General features: G+C 43.4%; 1 protein-coding gene across 1 annotated transcript; it reads left to right on the top strand.

The window, feature by feature from the left end:
• The first annotated feature begins 193 nt into the window (after positions 1–193).
• LOC139452796 (uncharacterized) lies at positions 194–26289 on the top strand. Its single transcript, XM_071234410.1, has 6 exons — positions 194–472; positions 9416–11367; positions 13368–13482; positions 15492–15590; positions 19891–20056; positions 25999–26289. The coding sequence occupies exons 2-6, from the start codon at positions 9472–9474 to the stop codon at positions 26051–26053; spliced, it is 2331 nt and encodes a 776-aa protein (XP_071090511.1). The 5' UTR covers positions 194–472; positions 9416–9471; the 3' UTR covers positions 26054–26289.
• Positions 26290–27279: the final 990 nt, after the last annotated feature.

Here is a 27279-nt window from a genome sequence, read left to right as displayed (position 1 = left end):
CAACAAGGTTTGAAATGATCGATCAGTTTACCTAGAGGTTTGTGAAATTGTGATTGACGAGAGTTGCTTCCCTTCCATTGTGTATACTCAAGCTCCTTCCCAGCGCGTGACACCTTCGTTACGCTCTCGGTAACATAGTATAGAGAGCTCCGGGAACGGGCTATCGCTGTGAGGAGCCTGGTGTATACTTCCGCCACGTAAATGATGTTTTCGTGGACTTTAGGTTTCTCGAAATGTATTCGTCAGATGGGATGAACGTTTTCTTTGCGTGTTTCTGAAATATGCCTGAGCCAGTATTGTAAATGGATATGCGTGACTCAACCATGCGGCGTTTCTTTTCAAAGCGAAAAGACTCTTCCATGTGTTGGTGGACTTGCCGCCAGGAGCTTTGAAAACCAAACTTATTCCGCGAAGAAAACATCAAAACAAACCTAACTTCAAGTTGAAACAGATACTCATAGCTGCAAATTGCGTAAGTATTCACGGCGAATGTTATTTGTACGTTTTATTCTACATTGTCATCTGACTTGTGTGTTTTTTTCTGTAACAACTGTGAACACTGCAGACGTAAGCAAGTGAGGTCGGAGGCAGTTTAACGATGTGGTCTTCGGTAAAAGGTCTTCATTGAAGTGTGCAGAAATACTTTCAGATATAACTTATCACGTGACATTATTATATACGTCGGTATGCAAATTCCTTATTCTAGATTGACACATTATAGATTATTATTTTGAAGGAATCACTTAAATAAAGTATGGTGTTAAATAAAATGTTCATTTTGTATAATAGTCTATATATCATGATATATTATATCCTTGGATCATGGGTTTTCGGACATACTTGTGCTATAACGGGGGGTGTAGCATCACACAGAACTTGTAAATACTCAGAGGATGGCTTGTTTTTAAGAGAAAGTTTTTTTATGAGCGAATAAAAGTGTTCATGTCGTTAGAGAGAAAACTACAACTGCAACTGTTTCTTAAGCATCTGAAAACCCATGACACAGGGATACACTCAATTTCTATGGTGAAGCACAGGAATATGTAACTATACACATGCACCCGCGCAGAGAGAGATGATACATTTGTGTGCACACAGCTACGTATTCCTGTGGGTGAACACGGTGAAGCCAACATGGCATCCAACATTGGAATATGTTTTGGATCCATTATACAATGATACGTTCAATGACTCCACAATATGAACATAGGCAGAATGCTATTAAATAGATGTATTGATGTTTTTTGTTCTGGTCAAGATGTTCACGGAATAGCTACTGAAAATAGTCTTCTGTCTGTTTCCAATGCTACTGCTTTCATGGCTTTGGTTACTGTTATCTTTCAAAATGACTTCTTTTTGGAAATCCCCTGTTGCTAAAAATAGCACAAGTAGCATTCGGGCTGTGAAAGGTACAGTATAGATGTAATCGAGATAAGTTATATAACATGTTGAAAAGGACAAGTAACTCTCATCAGCAGTACACACGTCATACAACTTCACACCAGGAGTCCCAAGTCGGGTGATGAGACACGGATACTCAAATCCACATTTTGTCTCCCCGTTACCGCTGCCTGTCTTTGTTGACACGAATATGTCTTCTCCATCATCTTTGCCAGGGGAAGATTGTCTCTGCCAGAATGCTAAGCTTTGGGTTGTTATTATTTGGCGGAAGAGGCTGACATTTTTATTGAAACAAGATATTTTTTATGTTACTCCTTCAAAATGCCTTATTTCAATCTGTGAATGGATGAATATACAATTTTCTTTTTTTAATGTCCCATGGACAAGTCTTGTGGGTAAGACCTCAAGTAATTCTTTTCCAGTTTAATTTAGGAACAATTTAAAACAAATCTCACGACTAACAGATTTTAACCTCTTGAACAAAAACATACTGTTACATTACCATGATGATAGGCCACGATGATAAAGCTAGATTAGTGCTGACTGGCATTCTTTCGCCATTGCCTACTCATGCACCTCAGTGGGCACTGCAGAATAGGAACTTACTTTGCTAAATATTTCCAGCTGTCGTCTCCGCAGGTTGACCTCAGGAAAAGTGAAGGAAGATTCCGGTTCCATGCTAATGTTGGCGGGATGAGCAGTTTCTGTGAAAGGAATAGGTTGATGAGCACAAGCACAAATTGATAAATAAATGGCAACATAGGTAGCGTATCATGTATTGAATTGTTTGGTGAAAATGTATGAACCGTGTCACTCCTAGTAATAATGTTTTTTTAACATATCGTCAGATCACAGGTTTTCGGACGGCCATGTGTCATCACACATTCATTGTAAACACTGAGATTGTGGCCTGTTTTTAAGATAAGGTGAGTGAGAGGTTTTACAAGTTATTCTTGTGGTTAATGAGAAAATGATGAATTTCTTTGGCGTCTGAAAACCCACAACACGGGGATAATTAGTCGGAGATGTTTTCTGTACATAGACAATGGTTGTATAAAGGAGATGCCATGATACATGGATAATGCTAGGAAGGGCCCTTGGGTTTTGGGCCCATTAATCTGAAAAAAGGCCCACGTGTTCAAAAGCAGTGGGGGGCGGTCGGGTAGCCTAGTGGTTAAAGCGTTAGCTTGTCAAGCCGAAGACCCGGGTTCGATTCCCGACAATGTGCAATGTGTGAAGCCCATTTCTGGTGTTCCCCGCCGTGACATTGCTGGAATATTGCTAAAAGCGGCGTAAAACCATACTCACTCTCTCACTCACTCACTCAAAAGCAGTGGAGCGTTATAACAGAGTATTATATAGGCATCACATGAATTGTTCCAAATTTCACTTATCAGTGCTAAATGGGCCCACATCAGAAAATTCCCAACATGATCCTTGATGATATGTGTGAAATACTGCCAATTTGACACTAAATTTTAACTCACCACGCACTCACTCATTCATTATTAGGTATATATATATAAATACACATATAAATACACACTTAAATACTAGTTACATACAACAGGTTCTATCATGACTGTTCCATTTCGGAAGTTCAATAAATTATTAATTGCCAAATTATTATTTGAAAAATAGCTACTGTATTAGAATGAAAGTGTCCAGCATATAAGAAACACAATTGTGGATTTAAAAAATGTGTTTGTGGTTTGATAAAGTCAAATGATGTATGTCATTACTTGATGTGTTCTGACATAGGTGGCCATGAAATAGGTACTAGTGTTAATTTTGTGGTGAACTGAAAGAAACATGTTTTGTCAATATAAGAAATATATAAAAAAATATACTAAAACATGTGATTTGATATCAAAATCAGCTCACCTGTTATTCCTGAACCTCAAAACAGGTCAAGCTGTTCACCTTCCTTCAAGTTGATTAATTTGGAAAATGCCACCGAAAACTTCATTTTGTGGTAGATAGGCATTATTTGTACCGGTTTATCTTCAGAAGAATCCATTATTTTCCAGGGGTGTCCGTGGGCAGTGTAGTATTTTATCAACATGATCAAATCCAGAACTTAAAATTAATAATCAATACAACACACACAAATAAAATATCTTCAGGAAATGTTTTTTCTTGTGGGGGGGGGAATAATTTTCTTAAATATATTTCTGACATTTTTAACCATTATTATGTTGTTGTTAGAAGGGATAAAATGGACTCTTCCGAATAGTAATTGAGTCGGCAATTATAACATGGATATCTGTGGGTGTATTTTACATATTATCTAATGGGTGTTGCCCAAATATGGCCTGAATGCCACATGTGGTTGATATTGAAAATGTCATTAGTAAGCGTGCCATTCAGATGCAGCATATTACACTACTGATGGCCATTAATGGCCGAAACATATTCTGATGGACACAATCATTAATTTAATTGGTGACATGACTTCGGTACTGAAATTGAGTTGCTTGTGTTATTTGTCATGTTCAATGTGTAACCTGTTTGTAACCCAAGTTAGAACTGTTATGTATTTAACTGTTTGGGGAGTTTTTAAATATTTTATGATTATAGAAAAGTAACTGAAATTAGAGACCATAAAATTTTATGGTCTCTGCTGAAATAAAGCATTTGGTCGGTGCCATGATGTTTACATGATGTAGGTTCTGGTGGATAGTAGTGTAGATTGCTTGTACATAACACCAAAACTATAGAAAACTCCAAAGTAACCATGGCAACTCAGTGCAGGTCTTGTGCACAGTGTGCAAAGGGTGATTATATAACGGAACCAGTCGTTCATTAATTGTGCGGGGGCGGTCGGGTAGCCTAGTGGTTAAAGCATTCGCTCGTCACGCCGAAGACCCGGGTTTGATTCCCGACATGGGTACAATGTGTGAAGCCCATTTCTGCTGTCCCCCGCCCTGGTATTGCTGGAATATTGCTAAAAGCGGCGTAAAACCATACTCACCCATGCACTCATTAATTATGCTAGAGACAAATGGCTGTGGGATATTTCCGCGATTTTAACAGTTTTTGATAGAACATTCTTCTGTAGCATTAATGGTACCAATTTTCACCTAATCATTTGTACATTTTGGATGACAATCTCTCAATGTCCTAGAAAATGACCCCATTTTAAAACTAGGCAATCAGTGCAAAAACCTTCGAGTCTGCTGGCCTTACCATCTTACCATCATTATCAAAAATTTTATGTTATTGTATGTACTATGATCGCCTTTAGAGTTTAGCAGACGCACAGAATTTTATTAGATACAGTCGTTGGACTGTTGGCTAAAGTTGTAGGCTGACCATGTTTTGTGTATGCATAAATTAATATGACTCCATTTGTAATTGTATGTCTTGTTGGGCACATTGACAAATATGAGTGGTATTGTGCGTGGTCTGTGATTTGTCTGATGGTTTGTTATTGATGTGGATCAATGCTTTCTGTCACTGGTTGCTGATTATTAACAAATTGTCGTGATATAGCTGGAATATTGCTGACTGCTGTGTGAAACAGTCACATTCTCACTCAGGACAATAATGTCTAAAATAGGGATGGTTACTGGAGGTTAAAAAGTGTATCACAATATTTTGCCATGCACAAGGTCGTATTGCGATACGTATCACGATATATTGTTTGATTCTAAATTTTGAATTCAGAAGCCATATGAAACATGAATGTGTTAGTTGAAATTCATAAATAGAACAAAACATGATGCTGGTAACCATGGTAATGTACCCACAATTGTATAAAATGGACACATTCATTTTACTAAATTATTGACAGATGTTATTGAGGTCCTATAGTCATGATAATTAAAGTAGTGATCGAATCTTACAGTACAGTGCTTACTATTTCTGAGGCTATTCTTTACGTTTGTGGGGGCGGTTGGGTAGCCTAGTGGTTAAAGCGTTAGCTCGTCACGCCGAAGACCCGGGTTCGATTCCCGACATGGGTACAATGTGTGAAGCCCATTTCTGCTGTCCCCCGCCCTGGTATTGCTGGAATATTGCTAAAAGCGGCGTAAAACCATACTCACCCATGCACTCATTAATTATGCTAGAGACAAATGGCTGTGGGATATTTCCGCGATTTTAACAGTTTTTGATAGAACATTCTTCTGTAGCATTAATGGTACCAATTTTCACCTAATCATTTGTACATTTTGGATGACAATCTCTCAATGTCCTAGAAAATGACCCCATTTTAAAACTAGGCAATCAGTGCAAAAACCTTCGAGTCTGCTGGCCTTACCATCTTACCATCATTATCAAAAATTTTATGTTATTGTATGTACTATGATCGCCTTTAGAGTTTAGCAGACGCACAGAATTTTATTAGATACAGTCGTTGGACTGTTGGCTAAAGTTGTAGGCTGACCATGTTTTGTGTATGCATAAATTAATATGACTCCATTTGTAATTGTATGTCTTGTTGGGCACATTGACAAATATGAGTGGTATTGTGCGTGGTCTGTGATTTGTCTGATGGTTTGTTATTGATGTGGATCAATGCTTTCTGTCACTGGTTGCTGATTATTAACAAATTGTCGTGATATAGCTGGAATATTGCTGACTGCTGTGTGAAACAGTCACATTCTCACTCAGGACAATAATGTCTAAAATAGGGATGGTTACTGGAGGTTAAAAAGTGTATCACAATATTTTGCCATGCACAAGGTCGTATTGCGATACGTATCACGATATATTGTTTGATTCTAAATTTTGAATTCAGAAGCCATATGAAACATGAATGTGTTAGTTGAAATTCATAAATAGAACAAAACATGATGCTGGTAACCATGGTAATGTACCCACAATTGTATAAAATGGACACATTCATTTTACTAAATTATTGACAGATGTTATTGAGGTCCTATAGTCATGATAATTAAAGTAGTGATCGAATCTTACAGTACAGTGCTTACTATTTCTGAGGCTATTCTTTACGTTTGTGGGGGCGGTTGGGTAGCCTAGTGGTTAAAGCGTTAGCTCGTCACGCCGAAGACCCAGGTTCGATTCCCGACATGGGTACAATGTGTGAAGCCCATTTCTGCTGTCCCCCGCCCTGGTATTGCTGGAATATTGCTAAAAGCGGCGTAAAACCATACTCACCCATGCACTCATTAATTATGCTAGAGACAAATGGCTGTGGGATATTTCCGCGATTTTAACAGTTTTTGATAGAACATTCTTCTGTAGCATTAATGGTACCAATTTTCACCTAATCGTTTGTACATTTTGGATGACAATCTCTCAATGTCCTAGAAAATGAACCCATTTTAAAACTAGGCAATCAGTGCAAAAACCTTCGAGTCTGCTGGCCTTACCATCTTACCATCATTATCAAAAATTTTATGTTATTGTATGTACTATGATCGCCTTTAGCTGAGTTTAGCAGACGCACAGAATTTTATTAGATACAGTCGTTGGACTGTTGGCTAAAGTTGTAGGCTGACCATGTTTTGTGTATGCATAAATTAATATGACTCCATTTGTAATTGTATGTCTTGTTGGGCACATTGACAAATATGAGTGGTATTGTGTGTGGTCTGTGATTTGTCTGATGGTTTGTTATTGATGTGGATCAATGCTTTCTGTCACTGGTTGCTGATTATTTACAAATTGTCGTGATATAGCTGGAATATTGCTGACTGCTGTGTGAAACAGTCACATTCTCACTCAGGACAATAATGTCTAAAATAGGGATGGTTACTGGAGGTTAAAAAGTGTATCACAATTTTTGCCATGCACAAGGTCATATTGCGATACGTATCACGATGTATTGTTTGATTCTAAATTTTGAATTCAGAAGCCATATGAAACATGAATGTGTTAATTGAAATTCATAAATAGAACAAAACATGATGCTGGTAACCATGGTAATGTACCCACAAATGTATAAAATGGACACATTCATTTTACTAAATTATCGACAGATGTTATTGAGGTCCTATAGTCATGATAATTAAAGTAGTGATCGAATCTTACAGTACAGTGCTTACTATTTCTGAGGCTATTCTTTACGTTTGTGGGGGCGGTTGGGTAGCCTAGTGGTTAAAGCGTTAGCTCGGCACGCCGAAGACCCGGGTTCGATTCCCGACATGGGTACAATGCGTGAAGCCCATTTCTGCTGTCCCCCGCCCTGATATTGCTGGAATATTGCTAAAAGCGGCGTAAAGCCGAACTCACCACCACCTTTACATTTGTGCGTGCTGGACGCACAGTTATGTGTCGCGTAAGACCTGTGTATGTATGGCAAAATAATGCCCAATGTTACGATTTACATGGCAAAGGACCCGTGAAGATTCCGGAGTAGAATAGGTCTTCAGCAACCAATGCTTGCCGCAAAAGGCGACTCACGGGATCGGGTGGTCAGGCTCGCTTACTTGGTTGATGCATGTCATCGATTCCAATTGCATGGATCGATGCTCGTGATATTAATCACTGGATTGTCTGGTTCAGACTCGATTATTTACAGACCGCCGTCATATAGCTGGAATATTGCTGAGTGCGGCGTTAAACAACAAACAAACCAAACCAAACCAAACATGGCAAAGGTGCCTATTCTATACTTTTCATCTCCGTTTGTCAATATCAGCTTTTATTGTGAGTCTTCGATGTCTTGTATCAGTTTGAGATTGTGATTCATTGGATATAATCCTTTGGTATTTCATCTCTTTTGTTTTGTTACATAAATCGGCATTCTCCTCCACAATCAATGATGGACACATGAGATCAGCCATTACAACACCATGTAGAGGATCAACCACTGATTGTGTGGGGGATAAAACATGTCTGAGGCCTTTTTGAGATTTAAAACCCTCGCCTGAGGAATAAACTGAGGTGCATCCCAAGAATAAGAATTTGAAATCTCATAAGAACCCGAGGGGAATCGTGTTATCTTACTTATAAATAAACTGAAAGAGAATATTTATCAACAAGTTTATGTTTCAAACATACTTCCCATGAACATCAGGAAACGGGTGTTAAATATCTCTTGCTGATGTAAATATACTTGAAAAAGAGATCTTAAAAGCATTGTGGTTTGTCAGCGCGTCTGTCGCCTAGAAGGTCACATTTTACATAGTTGGACACATTTCCTGGAATATCATGTTATATTTCAACACTGGGACATGGGTGGCCCAGTTGTCAAAGGCACTACAATTCGCTGTGCAGAGTTGCGTCCCTTGGGCCACCAGAAACCTATGATTGTGGGTTTGAATCCCGGCTCGCCCCAATTATGTTTCTAGGTTTGTCAGCACCATACCCTTGCTCGTGGGTTTCACCGAAGTGGTAAACGTCTGAGACCTGCATCACTTTGGGCTTTCCTCCCATATTAAGCTGATGCGCAGTGATATAACTGGAATAATGTTAAAACTCACTCACTCACTCACTCACTCACTCACTCACTCACTCACTCACTCACTATTTCAACACTGCTGTTCCAGGTTCAGTGCAGGGGTTGATTTAACTGCTGGCCCGCTGGCCATTTCAAATTACGAAAGGCTTGCTGAAACATAAAATAAATGGCCTGTCGCGCTTGTCAAAATTGCTTTAATTAGACACTGCTTGTGAATCATGCAGTTTTGATGAAAAAATACTTAGGGGGTATGAGGTCGTGTGAATGGTTAACTCAAAGATCATATCAATAGAGTGACACAACAAGCGGCCATTTTGTAATGTTCTGACTGTTCAACAACATCTTATGTGCTTATAAAATCGCCACGAAATGCAAATATGGAAGCCAATATTTAATCACAAGAGTGCAGGAAATGATCTTTTAGGGGTGAGGAGTTCTAAAATATTGGGAGCCCCCTGTGTAACTCAGTCGTGTCCTCCAACATTAGTTTAGTTAGTTTGGAGAAGGGCAAGTAGCTTTTGAAAGGAGCAAGCCCTGCTGGCCACTGTCAAATTTGTTGTTAAATCTGTGGAGAGAAAACATCAAATTCTAATATTTGACTGAATCTTATTCACAAAATATTGGTAACCTCTTCTGTTGCAGAGATATGGCCGTAAAGCAGGTATGACAAAGGAAAGATAACTCTGCTTGTTTCCGAAATGAACTGCAGCAGCCTGTCGGAGGTGTCAAGTCTCCATGATGCTGCAGACAGTCCATCGGCTGACATCTCGAGGCTGCTCAACCCATCACTGTCTGATGATAAGGCAGACCAGATCACTTCGGATATTGGTTTGGACTTTGGTGAATCCTCCAAGTTTGACCCTGATTCAGTGTTAGGATCTTCCTATTCTCTGGTCAGAGAAGGTGACGACCCTGATGACCTTGAACTGTCAATAACACCAAATTTTGAGACGGGTCTGTCGTGTAGCCCACCATCTTGTTTCGACAATGTATCCGTCTCATCGGCTTCAGCTATTTCAGCCAGTAATAGCTCCTTGCCGATCTCTGTCACTTCAGCCATCCCATCATTAACAGCTGCTTCAACAGGAGGCTCCAGCCATGGCCATGTCCCGGGGGTCCAGCTTCTCAGTCCATTGAACGCCGGACCGGTGGTGATAGGAAACATGACCGCTCAGACACTGGTGTCTGCAGTGCTCAATGCCAAGAAGTCCGAGTCTTCACAGTCCGGAATGAACTCGGTATCTGTAACACCGGCCGCTGCAGGAATCTGGGTGCTGAACACACCACCTATCAATATCAACCCAGACATTCTCAATCTAGTGAAGCCGGTCACACTTACTTCGTCTGTACAATCAATGGCTACTGCTTCTGTCCAGGACGTGGTTAAGATGGGTTCCACTGATATCTGCAAGAGTAGCGCATGCTACACTGAAACTGTGACGGTACCGATGCCTTCATCTTATTGCCAGACATCCCTGGGGAGTAGTTTGCTTGGTAAGGAACACTCAAACAAGGATGGAATACATTTTCCTTTTGGATCTTCAAATTCTTCGAAAGGCGTTGCCAATATGACAGAAGTGACTGAGGTTTCTAGTGCACTGCATGAAGGGACGCACATGGTGTTAAAGTCAGAAGACACACACGAAGCTAATCCTACCTCATTCCTTAGATTAGAAGACATTCTAATGAAAAACAACTGCTCAGGTTCAACAAACATAATACAAACAGAAATACCTCGGGTTGTCTCAGACAGCGATTTGGACAAAAGCTCAGTGAAACGAATGATTCTTTCAAAGTCTGAAGGTTCAGAATCCAATTCTTTTTCAGAGTTGTTCAGTTTTCAGGACTTGCCATCCAATGGAGGGGTGACCCCAACAAAACAGCTCTCAGACTGCCTCCCCCTGACCAACCTCATGACACTGGCACCCGATCAGCCAATACTCCAGTGCTCATCTTCTGAGGAGCTCCAGGAGATCGAGGACAGGGCGGCAGCTAAAGAAGCACAAAAGGAAAACAAACCAAATGATGGTAAAGAAGTTGCAAGGACAGTTGAGGTGAGGAAACACTGTGCTCCTTCCACACTGATCATTGAGGGACTTCAGGAAGGGTCGAGGCTGGTCAAGGAGCTGCCGTCTCACAAAGTTCCGATTCTGCCTAAAGATACGGATGGCAAAGAGATAAAGGTGACTGTGCCCATGACGTGTGAGGAGAAATCTACACCAGTTTTAGTGCATCTAATCCGTAATAGTGCTTTTTCCAGCAAAGATATCTTGTACTGTCAGAACATCACGACTACTCTGACGGAAGACCTGGGCCATGACATTACAGATGCCGACCTTGAAGACTCTGCAGACGACTTATTAGATGTGGAAGCTGTTGACATGGACGCAGAGAGGGCTGACAGGGAGAGTCATGGCACAGACGAACCTCCTCTTCAGTTGGCTGACATTGTTCCCCAAACTTCACCAACGAGGAAAAAGTATAAACGAGTTGTGGACAAGGACAAGGTCTTCAAGTGTGACTTGTGTAGTGCTCAGTTTGATGTGCTGGGGAATTATACGAGGCATCGGAAAATTCACAAGGTTAACAATGAGGTATGGGGATGTAATGATATGTACCGCTCAATATTTGCTAAGGACCACACCTTCGACTAAAGGTGACTAGTTTGGTCCTTAGGAGATGTTGTGTAGAATGTAACGCTTAATTCAGCAGAATAGGTCTCCAGCAACCCATTCTTGCTGTAAAAAGGTGACTGCTTGTCGTAAGAGGCGACTTACGAGATTGGGTTATCAGGCTCACTGATTTTATTGATGCTAATGATATCAATCACTGGATTGTCTGGTTCAGACATGATTTACAGAAAAACTGGAATATTGCTGAGTTATTCATAGTTAGTCTCCTGTTTGTACCTTTAAATTGTGAATCGGGATATCATAGAATATTTCTCATAGGTTCAACGGGTTGACTGAAAGGTTAGTGTTATGCTCACATTGTTATTAGTTTAGGTTTTATGTCTTAACCCTAAAAGTACAAATGTCATGGTTGTGAAATGTAAGCTAACAAAATGTGTCAGTTACAGAGTTTATTTATTGCACAAATTTAAACTAAAATGATTGTTCACAATACACATTATACTTCACATACATATTGACAGGAATTGCGCTTCAGTAAACAGAATGTTATCTATTGTTATGCATTTAGTGATGAAATACTATATTTCATTCAGGTGAAATAACATGTTATGCAACTTGAGTAAAATAATGTACTGCTGCTACTACTACTACTACTACTACTACTACTACTGCTACTACTACTACTACTACCAACTTGATTTTCATTCTCAGTTCCCTAGGGAGTATACTTTTAGTCTACCTCAATGACACTATGGTAAAATCAGGAAAATGATACAATTAAATACATAATAATAAGAATATTTGAAAAGACAAACATCCTATGTATTGATACATTTTTTGATATCACAAGAGCATTGGAATGAATACGTAAGGCAGGAATGTATGTAATCCTGCTCATAGGCTGATAATTGTCCCCAAGCTTACAGAAAATGTCAGAAAAAAATCCCAAATTCCTGTTGTGTTGTTATAACTAAAGCATGTAAAGTTTTTTGTAGAAGTGCACTGATCTCAGTGGTCTAGTGGTAAAGTGGAAGATCCGGGTTTGATCCCCGGTTTGTTGTACCAAAAGATGGTACTTGTTGTTACCCTCTCTGGCACTGGGCATTAAGGGCTAAAACAAGGACTGGTTGGCTCGGAGTAATTATACTGTGTCTGAGTCAGGTATTCATGTTAAACTGTGGCATGGTGTCTCAGTGGTCTAGCAGTATAAATTGGCATCAGTCCGAACGAGTACAAGCACATGGCCATTGCTATATCTGTAGAATAATCTTGGACGTGATGTTAAATCACATTTCACCTCACCTTTCTGATATAAGAACCCGAGGTTTCAATCCTTACTTGTATATAATGCCTGTGTATGAAATTCCTCAAAATTGCTGTCAGACAACCGGACTGGCAACTTTGCATAGTTACCAGACCAGATAAAATGTTGCCAGTCCATAATTTTGTAGACTTACGATCATAAGTAAGAAAAGGGTAAACATAAGAATAGTACTGTTTAATGTTGGTTCTCAGAAAACAACGATAAATTGGTGGATTGTCAACTTAGTAACTTTAACTCATTAATATTTTTTTCCATCAATAATGTGTTTAACATTTACAGTTAAGTTTCCTCTTACATTGAATTAAAACTAGAATGCTTAGGTATTTTAGGGTATACAATAATAGCCCGATCATCGGGCGTGCAGCATTTCATAACTGATCTCAGTCAGCAAAATAGACCGTCTCAGATTGCCAGGCAGGTAGTTATTTTAAACACTGCATTATGGGTAGGTATTTTAAACACTGCATTATGGGTAGGTATTTTAAACACTGATAATGCACTGAATGCAGTGTTAAATAAATATCTCTGAATTTAAGATAATAAGAACTGTGAAGAAAATACCAATTACTTGTCAGAGGGACTTAGTTATCCTAGCTACATCCCTGCAAGCACTATCTGTTTTGTTCCATGCTCACAGAACAAGTACAAATGTCCGACCTGCGAGCGAAGCTTCATCCAGAGGTGTGACATGAAGAGACACATGCTCATCCACACCAAGCAGGAGCCTCACAAGTGTCAAGTGTGTGGCAAAGGTAAGGCCCGAGTCTAGTACTGAGCGCTGCAATTCGCTGTGCAGAGTTGCGTCCCTTGGACACGTCAGAAACCTATGATGTGGGTTCTAATCCAGGTTTGCCCCAATTTGTTTCTAGGTTTGTCAGCACCATCCATACCTGTGCTGATGGGTTTCACCGAAGTGGTAAACGTCTGAGACCTGCATCACTTCGGGCTTTCCTCCCACATTAAGCTGATACCCGGTGATATAACTGGAATACTTTTAAAAGTGGCGTTAAACCCAACTCACTCACTCATTCTAGTACTGAGACAATGTACAGGGGTACACAAAGTTTATTCCAGGGTTTCTGGTGGCAGTTTTATCTGCCATTCTTGTGGGTTGGTAGTAAACAAAAATACCAGTATTGGCTAAAATTTACTGGTCTCATGACAGCTGACAAGAGATCTATGTAAGACACGTTTTCACACAGTCATATTGATAGTCAATCGTCGTGTTATATCGAAAGGTGAAACGTCATCAAAGCTGCCGACTTGGCAGTCCACACTTGGAGTCCTATTCATGGAATACTGTACACCTGTTAGAACAGTCTGTCATTCAGAATTGTGGTGCCCATGTCATTATGAAAAGGAAATATTTTAGAGAGTAAAATATTGTGAACTCTATAATTTGACAAGCATTCCTAGTTTTTGAATAGGTTCAAGGTTTCATTTACTCTTTGAGCTTTAATGCTGACCTGTAAGATAATGTCGAGACCTGTAAGATAATGTAGAGACCTGTAAGATAATGTAGAGACCTGTAAGATAATGTAGAGACCTGTAAGATAATGTCGAGACCTGTAAGATAATGTAGAGACCTGTAAGATAATGTCGAGACCTGTAAGATAATGTTGAGACCTGTAAGATAATGTAGAGACCTGTAAGATAATGTCGAGACCTGTAAGATAATGTAGAGACCTGTAAGATAATGTCGAGACCTGTAAGATAATGTCGAGACCTGTAAGATAATGTCGAGACCTGTAAGATAATGTAGAGACCTGTAAGATAATGTCGAGACCTGTAAGATAATGTCGAGACCTGTAAGATAATGTAGAGAACTGCGCCAAAACAAGGCTGCTCATTCAAGGAACTGCAAAAAAAGTACCGAATCAATCAGGTGTTTGAAGACAGGTGACGTTTGAAACAGAGTGATTTAATATTTACAGCGATTGACAGCATATGACATGCGTTCTTCAGTGATTCACAGCATATGACATGCGTTCTTCAGCAATTCACAGCATATGACATGCGTTCTTCAGTGGAAAGTTCTACAGGACTCTGGGACTGTCCACCTTCAGAGTTATCAGACACATTTTACCGGTCAATGTCTGGTATAAACCGGAGGACAGAAACACTGGATTGTTCCTGTATGCTCTAGAAACAGAAGTCCTTGTACTGAAACCACATCATGTCTTCGATCATTCTGAAATCCTGCACACGTTACCATGGTTTCAACACTAAGTCTTCTGTTTGTGCCATAACTTCGAGGCTTTGTCCCATTTTCAACAGATTTTACTGCTGTCATAGCCTTTACCTAAGCCAGCGTTAGAAATTGGCACTAGTCCGTCCTATAGTCCTTGCCAAACTGCCCAATAGTTAAGGTATCATAAGGACCAGTAGAAATTTGCCATTTTTGAGGGTTTTGCTATATGTTATCATTATAAGGACCAGTAGACAAAAACAGTTAGTTTCTATCGCTGTTAACATGGTTAAACATGTTAAGATTTCTCAACTGAAAGAAAATTATGGGAATCAGAGTTTGGGGTGGGTGAATCAGCATTTTTTCAGCCATATAGCGACTCAGAGTTCGGTATAGAGTGGACATTGACCTCATGGAGGGAGTTTAATATGAGTCCTTGAAAAATGTTTTTGTGTCATGGTTTAAAAAACAACGTGGGTGGTTATATAATGCATGACAAATGCACTGTTTTGTTGCAACTGATTTCACTTCTAAATTAATATCTGTGGTATTCGTGATTCTGTGTTTCCCCAGGCTATATTCGGAAGAGTGATTTGGTCGTGCACATGCGGTTCCACAGCAAGGATCGGCCCTTCAAGTGTACACAGTGCACTAAGGAGTACTACCAGTCAGGTAGGTGGACCAGGACTGTCCTGAGAGCAGCGTACACAGCCACACACCCCCACCCTCACACTCACACCCCCACTCTCACACCCCCACTCTCACACTCACACCCCCACTCTCACACTCACACCCCCACTCTCACACCCCCACTCTCACAACCCCACCCTCACACACCCACTCTCACACCCCCACTCTCACACCCCCACTCTCACACTCACACCCCCACTCTCACACTCACACCCCCACTCTCACACCCCCACTCTCACACTCACACCCCAACTCTCACACTCACACCCCCACTCTCACTCTCACACCCCAACTCTCACACTCACACCCCCACTCACACACTCACACCCCCACTCTCACACACCCACTCACACACTCACACCCCCACTCTCACACCCCCACTCTCACACCCCCACTCTCACACCCCCACTCTCACACTCACACTCACACACTCACACCCCCACTCTCACACTCACACCCCCACTCTCACACTCACACACTCACACCCCCACTCTCACACTCACACACTCACACCCCCACTCTCACACTCACACCCCCACTCTCACACTCACACCCCCACTCTCACACCCCCACTCTCACACTCACACTCTCACACCCCCACTCTCACACCCCCACTCTCACACTCACACCCCCACTCTCACACTCACACCCCCACACTCACACCCCCACACTCACTCTCACACCCCCACCCTCACACACCCACTCTCACACCCCCACTCTCACACTCAAACCCCCACTCTCACGCTCACACCCCCACTCTCACACTCACACCCCCACTCTCACACCCCCACTCTCACACCCCCACCCTCACACACCCACTCTCACACCCCCACTCTCACACTCACACCCCCACTCTCACACTCACACCCCCACTCTCACACCCCCACTCTCACACCCCCACTCTCACACCCCCACCCTCACACACCCACTCTCACACCCCCACTCTCACACTCACACCCCCACTCACACCCCCACCCTCACACACCCACTCTCACACACCCACTCTCACACCCCCACCCTCACTCTCACACCCCCACCCTCACTCTCACACTCCCACCCTCACACACCCACTCTCACACCCGCACTCTCACACTCACACCCTCACACTCCCACCCTCACTCTCACACTCTCACACCCCCACCCTCACACACCCACACTCACACACCCACACTCACACTCACACTCTCACAACCCCACATACTCACACCCTCACACTCACACCCCCACTCTCACACTCACACCCCCACTCTCACACACCCACTCTCACACACCCACTCTCATACTCACACCCTCACACTCACACCCCCACTCACACTCACACCCCCACCCTCACACTCACTCCCCCACTCTTACACTCACACCCCCACTCTCACAACCCCACCCTCACACTCACACCCCCACTCTCACTCTCACACTCACATCCTCACACACCCACCCTCACACTCCCACTCTCACACACCCACCCTCAAACCCCCACTCTCACACCCCCACTCTCACACCCCCACCCTCACACTCACACCCCCACTCTCACCCTCACACACCCTCACACACCCAACCACACACTCTCACATCCCCACCCTCACTCTCACACTCCCACTCTCACACTCACACACCCACCCTCACTTTCACACATCCACACACACTCTCACACAGTGAACAAAGGACCACTACCAGTCACAGGGGTGGTGGAGCTGGACCGTCCTTACAACACCATCCCCATCTCAATGCTCCAGTTGAGTGAGATCTGTTATCTGCACAAACAGGAGCCTCCCGCCTCACCTAACAATGAGTTACAGCTGTTGGATGTATGTTATGCTTGTTAGAATTGAATGGAGTTAGAGTTTTTTTTATTAACCATTTTTTATGAATATTTGCACCCAGCTGTTGTTGGCAATGGTTGGCCCAGAAGCTGAATTCTTTGGAAGTTATTCAAATAACAAACAATTAACAAAGAGCAAGGGTCACAAGCTGAGACCTTGGTAATCACTCACATTGTTTATAGAGCATGTAATGTTCAAAATATCTTCAGTTAGGCCACACGAATACATCTAAGCAATTTCAGGAACAACAACAAACTTCATTTTAACTCCCATGTTCAATATGTGTCAACTTCAGTTAAGAAAATCAATTTTTTGGTGCAATTTTCTATCAGCATATTGGCAGGATAAAAGATGCAAAACCTGAATTTAGTCTGAATTTATTTCAACAAATGTTACAGTCGATGGATCCATAAGGCAAGTAATATAAAAGTGGCCTTTGGGGAATTGGACAATCTGATGCAGCAGTCAGCAACAATCTGGTCAGGGTCGGGTGAGCTGACTGCATCATCAGTGAATGACCCATGGGTATGGTGACACAGTCATCCAGGTCACAGAGTGTAGCCACCACAGCGGTCGGGTCTTACTACAGGCTTGGGGACTGGAAGCGTGTTATCATACAGCCACGTCTTTTGTTGTAGGGGATTTGAAGCGGCACATTCGTGCGGCACACAGCCAAGAGAGCATGTTATCATACAGCCACGTCTTTTGTTGTAGGGGATTTGAAGCGGCACATTCGTGCAGCACACAGCCAAGAGAGCATGTTATCATACAGCCACGTCTTTTGTTGTAGGGGATTTGAAGCGGCACATTCGTGCAGCACACAGCCAAGAGAGCATGTTATCATACAGCCACGTCTTTTGTTGTAGGGGATTTGAAGCGGCACATTCGTGCAGCACACAGCCAAGAGAGCATGTTATCATACAGCCACGTCTTGTGTTGTAGGGGATTTGAAGCGGCACATTCATGCGGCACACAGCCTAGAGAGCATGTTATCATACAGTCACGTCTTTTGTTGTAGGGGATTTGAAGCGGCACATTCGTGCAGCACACAGCCAAGAGAGCATGTTATCATACAGCCACGTCTTTTGTTGTAGGGGATTTGAAGCGGCACATTCGTGCGGCACACAGCCTAGAGAGCATGTTATCATACAGTCACGTCTTTTGTTGTAGGGGATTTGAAGCGGCACATTCGTGCAGCACACAGCCAAGAGAGCATGTTATCATACAGCCACGTCTTTTGTTGTAGGGGATTTGAAGCGGCACATTCGTGCGGCACACAGCCTAGAGAGCATGTTATCATACAGTCACGTCTTCTGTTGTAGGGGATTTGAAGCGGCACATTCGTGCAGCACACAGCCTAGAGAGCATGTTATCATACAGTCACGTCTTTTGTTGTAGGGGATTTGAAGCGGCACATTCGTGCGGCACACAGCCTAGAGAGCATGTTATCATTCAGTCACGTCTTTTGTTGTAGGGGATTTGAAGCGGCACATTCGTGCAGCACACAGCCAAGAGAGCATGTTATCATACAGCCACGTCTTTTGTTGTAGGGGATTTGAAGCGGCACATTCGTGCGGCACACAGCCTAGAGAGCATGTTATCATTCAGTCACGTCTTCTGTTGTAGGGGATTTGAAGCGGCACATTCGTGCAGCACACAGCCAAGAGAGCATGTTATCATACAGCCACGTCTTTTGTTGTAGGGGATTTGAAGCGGCACATTCGTGCAGCACACAGCCTAGAGAGCATGTTATCATTCAGTCACGTCTTCTGTTGTAGGGGATTTGAAGCGGCACATTCGTGCAGCACACAGCCTAGAGAGCATGTTATCATTCAGTCACGTCTTCTGTTGTAGGGGATTTGAAGCGGCACATTCGTGCAGCACACAGCCTAGAGAGCATGTTATCATTCAGTCACGTCTTCTGTTGTAGGGGATTTGAAGCGGCACATTCGTGCGGCACACAGCCTAGAGAGCATGTTATCATACAGTCGCGTCTTCTGTTGTAGGGGATTTGAAGCGGCACATTCGTGCAGCACACAGCCAAGAGAGCATGTTATCATTCAGTCACGTCTTCTGTTGTAGGGGATTTGAAGCGGCACATTCGTGCGGCACACAGCCTAGAGAGCATGTTATCATTCAGTCACGTCTTCTGTTGTAGGGGATTTGAAGCGGCACATTCGTGCGGCACACAGCCTAGAGAGCATGTTATCATTCAGTCACGTCTTCTGTTGTAGGGGATTTGAAGCGGCACATTCGTGCAGCACACAGCCAAGAGAGCAGGTTATCATACAGTCGCGTCTTCTGTTGTAGGGGATTTGAAGCGGCACATTCGTGCAGCACACAGCCAAGAGAGCATGTTATCATACAGTCGCGTCTTCTGTTGTAGGGGATTTGAAGCCGCACATTCGTGCAGCACACAGCCAAGAGAGCATGTTATCATTCAGTCACGTCTTCTGTTGTAGGGGATTTGAAGCGGCACATTCGTGCAGCACACAGCCAAGAGAGCATGTTATCGTGCGGTCACTGCCGCCGACAGTATGCGAAGGAGTCGACATTGATCCGCCATATGCAGACTCAGCACAAAGACATCATCCTCAAGTCACTCAACCAGAAACTGGCAGATGAGAAGTAAGAATTTGTTGCATTTTCCTTGAGAACTAGGCTGCTCCACTTCCAATCACAAGTTCTAAGATGTGTCTGTGGAAACTCTGTATCGGGCTGCCTGTCTACAGTATACAAATAACACAATGTGTTCAAGATAAAGCCGCCTTAGTTTTATCCTCTGCAAGAAGTATAAAATTTGTCAAAGAGGCTGATTTTAGAGGTTGTCATGCAGTGGCCTAATATTTGAACATGAGAAAGTCTTAGAACCCAGCTCATTTACATGCATGTACATTACAAACATCTGGTAAAACATTCATTTTCGGTTACTGATTTACATATTTTTAGATTTTCATTTGAAGGTTATGCTGTTGCCAGGTGTTTGTGCAGATTTTACAGCTGCTTCATATGATAAGACTTTTTCCATTGCACTGAAAATATATTCTTATTTCCCCACACCTTTTAACTTCTCTTTATAATGGAATGTCGATGCATGTTGGAAATTAAGGGAAATATGTAATGTGCTTGTTTTTTAAATTTTATTAATACGATTAATAAAATGGCATAAAAACACATAGAAAGTATGTTTTCATATAGGTAAACTTTATTTCCATATGTGGATAAATTATTTGTAAAAGTTATATGCTATTGTACTTCTATGTGAAATGTTGTGTATGGGTCCCTGTATGCCCTTATTGTAAAGTGTGACTTAGGTGTGATTGATAACAAGTAGGACTGCACAGTACGCTTTTCAAATGATGTATACTATGCAAAAATAGTAGGGAGATATTTAGTTTTGAGGTGAAAAGACAAGCAAATACACCAATGTCTGGCAATGAAAGTAAATGATTTATGTGGCACGAACATTTCTGAAGCTCCTACACACAACATTAAGACAGTCATGAAGTTTGTGACCTCGGACAGCACGTGCAATGGGCGGTATGCTTGATTTACCATTGTCTCTCAGACACGGTTGAGAGCAGATGCGTATTGTTTTCATGGAACCAACCGCTCAAAGACACGTTATTAAAGACATTTAATCATTAGGGAAGCAACAGCATAGATCATGCGATGTTTTCAACGTGCTGAATGTTTCCTTGCCATAGGCATGTTGCAGACGGGCACATGTCAGAATATTGTTGCCCAAAACGCTGCATGTTTCTTAATCTGTCATCAGCAGATTGTTGGCCCCATAACAACAAACACATTATGTCGACGATCGATGTCGCTCTGGACGTCCAAGGGCAACAATTCCTGGATAGATTAGTCCGAACCATGGCACTCAGATAAGGGACCGGTTGCCACAGGCAACTGGTGTAAGAGTAGATGCCCAGATGGTGAGATATCATCCGCACAGATGGTGAGATATAGGTCGCACAGATGGTGAGATATCGTCGCACAGATGGTGAGATATCGTCTGCACAGATGGCTTTTGTTTTCACGACTTCCACATGTCATCCCACAACTTGCTGCGAGCCATTTGAAGGTGTCAGAGGCGGCAGTGAAGTAGGGATTGTCCAAAGAAAGATGATTTAATGTAATGTTTTCTGACGAATGGAGGTTCCCTCTCAACTTCCATATCCAAAGGAATAAAGATTGGAGACGTTCTAATGGGTATTTTATGGACGTTAACGTTGTGCAGCATGGTCAGTTTTGGGGTGGGTCCCTAATGGTATGGGGTGGTATCACAATGACTGGCCGGACTGCGCTCCATATTGTCAATGTCATAGTCACAGGTCAATACTACCGGGACAACGTCATTGCACCACTTGTGGTGATATTTGCACAATGTGTAGGGAAACCTATCATCTTTCAAGATGAGAATGCATGTGCTCATCATGCCCGAATTGTGACCCAATTTCTCCAACAACAAAACATCCATGTCATGCCATGGCCAGCACTTAGTCCTGACTGAACACGTCTGGACATCAATGGCACGTCGTACGTCAACATCAAAGTCCATCCACCACTCTCAATGATCTTGGTGTTGTCCTGACCTTCCCTCCCCATTGACCACGTCTGGACATCAATGGCACGTCGTACGTCAACATCAAAGTCCATCCACCACTCTCAATGATCTTGGTGTTGTCCTGACCTTCCCTCCCCATTGACCACGTCTGGACATCAATGGCACGTCGTACGTCAACATCAAAGTCCATCCACCACTCTCAATGATCTTGGTGTTGTCCTGACATTCCCTCCCCATTGACCACGTCTGGACATCAATGGCACGTCGTACGTCAACATCAAAGTCCATCCACCACTCTCAATGATCTTGGTGTTGTCCTGACCTTCCCTCCCCATTGACCACGTCTGGACATCAATGGCACGTCGTACGTCAACATCAAAGTCCATCCACCACTCTCAATGATCTTGGTGTTGTCCTGACCTTCCCTCCCCATTGACCACGTCTGGACATCAATGGCACGTCGTACGTCAACATAAAAGTCCATCCACCACTCTCAATGATCTGAGTGTTGTCCTGACCTTCCCTCCCCATTGACCACGTCTGGACATCAATGGCACGTCGTACGTCAACATCAAAGTCCATCCACCACTCTCAATGATCTTGGTGTTGTCCTGACCTTCCCTCCCCATTGACCACGTCTGGACATCAATGGCACGTCGTACGTCAACATCAAAGTCCATCCACCACTCTCAATGATCTTGGTGTTGTCCTGACCTTCCCTCCATTGACCACGTCTGGACATCAATGGCACGTCGTACGTCAACATCAAAGTCCATCCACCACTCTCAATGATCTTGGTGTTGTCCTGACCTTCCCTCCATTGACCACGTCTGGACATCAATGGCACGTCGTACGTCAACATCAAAGTCCATCCACCACTCTCAATGATCTTGGTGTTGTCCTGACCTTCCCTCCCCATTGACCACGTCTGGACATCAATGGCACGTCGTACGTCAACATCAAAGTCCATCCACCACTCTCAATGATCTTGGTGTTGTCCTGACCTTCCCTCCATTGACCACGTCTGGACATCAATGGCACGTCGTACGTCAACATCAAAGTCCATCCACCACTCTCAATGATCTTGGTGTTGTCCTGACCTTCCCTCCATTGACCACGTCTGGACATCAATGGCACGTCGTACGTCAACATCAAAGTCCATCCACCACTCTCAATGATCTTGGTGTTGTCCTGACCTTCCCTCCCCATTGACCACGTCTGGACATCAATGGCACGTCGTACGTCAACATCAAAGTCCATCCACCACTCTCAATGATCTTGGTGTTGTCCTGACCTTCCCTCCATTGACCACGTCTGGACATCAATGGCACGTCGTACGTCAACATCAAAGTCCATCCACCACTCTCAATGATCTTGGTGTTGTCCTGACCTTCCCTCCCCATTGACCACGTCTGGACATCAATGGCACGTCGTACGTCAACATCAAAGTCCATCCACCACTCTCAATGATCTTGGTGTTGTCCTGACCTTCCCTCCCCATTGACCACGTCTGGACATCAATGGCACGTCGTACGTCAACATCAAAGTCCATCCACCACTCTCAATGATCTTGGTGTTGTCCTGACCTTCCCTCCCCATTGACCACGTCTGGACATCAATGGCACGTCGTACGTCAACATCAAAGTCCATCCACCACTCTCAATGATCTTGGTGTTGTCCTGACCTTCCCTCCATTGACCACGTCTGGACATCAATGGCACGTCGTACGTCAACATCAAAGTCCATCCACCACTCTCAATGATCTTGGTGTTGTCCTGACCTTCCCTCCCCATTGACCACGTCTGGACATCAATGGCACGTCGTACGTCAACATCAAAGTCCATCCACCACTCTCAATGATCTTGGTGTTGTCCTGACCTTCCCTCCCCATTGACCACGTCTGGACATCAATGGCACGTCGTACGTCAACATCAAAGTCCATCCACCACTCTCAATGATCTTGGTGTTGTCCTGACCTTCCCTCCCCATTGACCACGTCTGGACATCAATGGCACGTCGTACGTCAACATCAAAGTCCATCCACCACTCTCAATGATCTTGGTGTTGTCCTGACCTTCCCTCCCCATTGACCACGTCTGGACATCAATGGCACGTCGTACGTCAACATCAAAGTCCATCCACCACTCTCAATGATCTTGGTGTTGTCCTGACCTTCCCTCCCCATTGACCACGTCTGGACATCAATGGCACGTCGTACGTCAACATTAAAGTCCATCCACCACTCTCAATGATCTTGGTGTTGTCCTGACCTTCCCTCCCCATTGACCACGTCTGGACATCAATGGCACGTCGTACGTCAACATCAAAGTCCATCCACCACTCTCAATGATCTTGGTGTTGTCCTGACCTTCCCTCCATTGACCACGTCTGGACATCAATGGCACGTCGTACGTCAACATCAAAGTCCATCCACCACTCTCAATGATCTTGGTGTTGTCCTGACCTTCCCTCCATTGACCACGTCTGGACATCAATGGCACGTCGTACGTCAACATCAAAGTCCATCCACCACTCTCAATGATCTTGGTGTTGTCCTGACCTTCCCTCCATTGACCACGTCTGGACATCAATGGCACGTCGTACGTCAACATCAAAGTCCATCCACCACTCTCAATGATCTTGGTGTTGTCCTGACCTCCCCTCCATTGACCACGTCTGGACATCAATGGCACGTCGTACGTCAACATCAAAGTCCATCCACCACTCTCAATGATCTTGGTGTTGTCCTGACCTTCCCTCCCCATTGACCACGTCTGGACATCAATGGCACGTCGTACGTCAACATCAAAGTCCATCCACCACTCTCAATGATCTTGGTGTTGTCCTGACCTTCCCTCCATTGACCACGTCTGGACATCAATGGCACGTCGTACGTCAACATCAAAGTCCATCCACCACTCTCAATGATCTTGGTGTTGTCCTGACCTTCCCTCCATTGACCACGTCTGGACATCAATGGCACGTCGTACGTCAACATCAAAGTCCATCCACCACTCTCAATGATCTTGGTGTTGTCCTGACCTTCCCTCCCCATTGACCACGTCTGGACATCAATGGCACGTCGTACGTCAACATCAAAGTCCATCCACCACTCTCAATGATCTTGGTGTTGTCCTGACTGATGGGTGGAACAACAGGAGTCAAGCTGACATTGGTCGACTCATCAGAAGCACGCCTCGAAGAATTCATGCATCTCTGGCCAATAGAGGTGGTTTTTACCTGATATTGATAAAGTCTGCAAAATCCAAATTTGGTCATGACCTCTTTAACGCCAAGTGCGCCACCATCCCATCAGTCCAGCCATTAGAACCCATTACGTCTGATGGCCTGCTCCCCAGAAGATATGATCGTATCATTTCATTTACCAGTACCATATAGATCAGAAGATTTGTCTTCATGATTCCAACTATCCCCTACTATTTTGGCACAGTATATATTGCAGTTGTTTTTCTGTTATCCGGTATATTGGGTAAGAAAATAAAACAATTTTTGTTATTATTTACATCATTCAACCTAAAATCAACCCAGAAATTCCTTCACAGTTGATGTTTCCCTTTGAAATCTTTTTACAAAACGCCCGAAACATGTAAGTGATTTACCTCACATTGTTATCTCCCCTGTATCCATGACTACAAAATGACCACAACTGACTATGCTGAGTATTATTTACTTCAGTATGTAAGAAACAGGCTCTGCATGTACAATCAGTGTTAATCACGGTCCAACCCGCATCGCAATATATTGAAATAAATGTTTTTGGCCAATACACAGCCCTGTGAACAAGTGGATCTAGCACAATATAATGCACACTAACCCTCTTACCTTTTTTATTAGGACAGTTAGGTATTTCTAAAATCTTAATATAATCTATCTTGAAAAAAAGTTAAATCCTCTTTGCCAGACCAGCAGACGTCCTGCAGAGACGTCCTGTAGAGAGATCCTGTGGATGTAATGAAGGTATCGTGTCTTCTACTTTCAGGAATAAAGATGACCGTCCCATGGAGCAGGAGGAGTCCATGGAGACCAGCAGCTGATGAAGCCTTGTAACGCCCTGCCTGGAGTGTTGCTGGTGACAGAGACACCCCTTGTCTGGAGTGTTGCTGGTGACTGAGACACCCCTTGCCTGGAGTGTTGCTGGTGACTGAGACACCTCTTGTCTGGAGTGTTGCTGGTGACTGAGACACCCCTTGCCTGGAGTGTTGCTGGTGACTGAGACACCCCTTGCCTGGAGTGTTGCTGGTGACTGAGACACCCCTTGCCTGGAGTGTTGCTGGTGACTGAGACACCCCTTGCCTGGAGTGTTGCTGGTGACTGAGACACCTCTTGTCTGGAGTGTTGCTGGTGACTGAGACACCCCTTGCCTGGAGTGTTGCTGGTGACTGAGACACCCCTTGCCTGGAGTGTTGCTGGTGACTGAGACACCCCTTGCCTGGAGTGTTGCTGGTGACTGAGACACCCCTTGCCTGGAGTGTTGCTGGTGACTGAGACACCCTTTGTCTGGAGAGTTGCTGGTGACTGAGACACCTCTTGTCTGGAGTGTTGCTGATGACTGAGACACCCCTTGCCTGGAGTGTTGCTGGTGACTGAGACACCCCTTGCCTGGAGTGTTGCTGGTGACTGAGACACCCCTTGTCTGGAGTGTTGCTGGTGACAGAGACACCCCTTGCCTGGAGTGTTGCTGGTGACAGAGACACCCCTTGTCTGGAGTGTTGCTGGTGACTGAGACACCCCTTGCCTGGAGTGTTGCTGGTGACTGAGACACCCCTTGCCTGGAGTGTTGCTGGCTGCTAAATGTATACATTGCACTGACACTAGCAGTTCAAAAGTCCAACATGTTAACATTACAGATGACACTTAAAATGGAATTATTGTGAAAACAATAAACTGTACAAATTCTTGAACTTAGTCAAGATGTAAGAATTTGGGGGTATAATTTTCAGATGGTATCTCACTAGAAAATTGTCACCAACTTTCCAGAAACTTTTGCAAACATTTCCAAATTATTTACACAAGAAGGTAGGGCTTCATGAAATGTTTGTTTCCTCAACAGTTGAAATCTGTTTATTTAGAAGCACATTTATTTTGCTCTATTTTATGATGTATTGTGGGCCTTGAGTGCTGATTTGAGATGTTGATGTCAGTCCTTAATGCATTGTTTACTTGCTCATAGCTTTGTGATATGGCTTTATTCACAGTTTGACCAAATGTGGATCATCCTCTATTATCAAGGGTATTATATCTCCATTCAGTTATAAGTTCC

This window comes from Haliotis cracherodii, unplaced genomic scaffold, assembly GCF_022045235.1.
Source record: "Haliotis cracherodii isolate W230 unplaced genomic scaffold, xgHalCrac1.p SCAF_9, whole genome shotgun sequence".
Lineage (NCBI taxonomy): Eukaryota > Metazoa > Mollusca > Gastropoda > Lepetellida > Haliotidae > Haliotis > Haliotis cracherodii.
The sequence above is the reverse complement of the archived record's forward strand: the minus strand, read 5'-3'. Positions and strand labels throughout refer to the sequence as shown.

Excerpts from the sequence above, each read along its gene's own strand:
- LOC139452796 (XM_071234410.1), top strand. The coding sequence starts at position 9,472 with ATGAACTGCAGCAGCCTGTCGGAGGTGTCAAGTCTCCATGATGCTGCA. Across the intron at positions 15,591-19,890 it reads TAAGGAGTACTACCAGTCAG|GGGATTTGAAGCGGCACATT; the intron begins GTAGGTGGACCA and ends CTTCTGTTGTAG. Across the intron at positions 20,057-25,998 it reads CAGAAACTGGCAGATGAGAA|GAATAAAGATGACCGTCCCA; the intron begins GTAAGAATTTGT and ends TTCTACTTTCAG.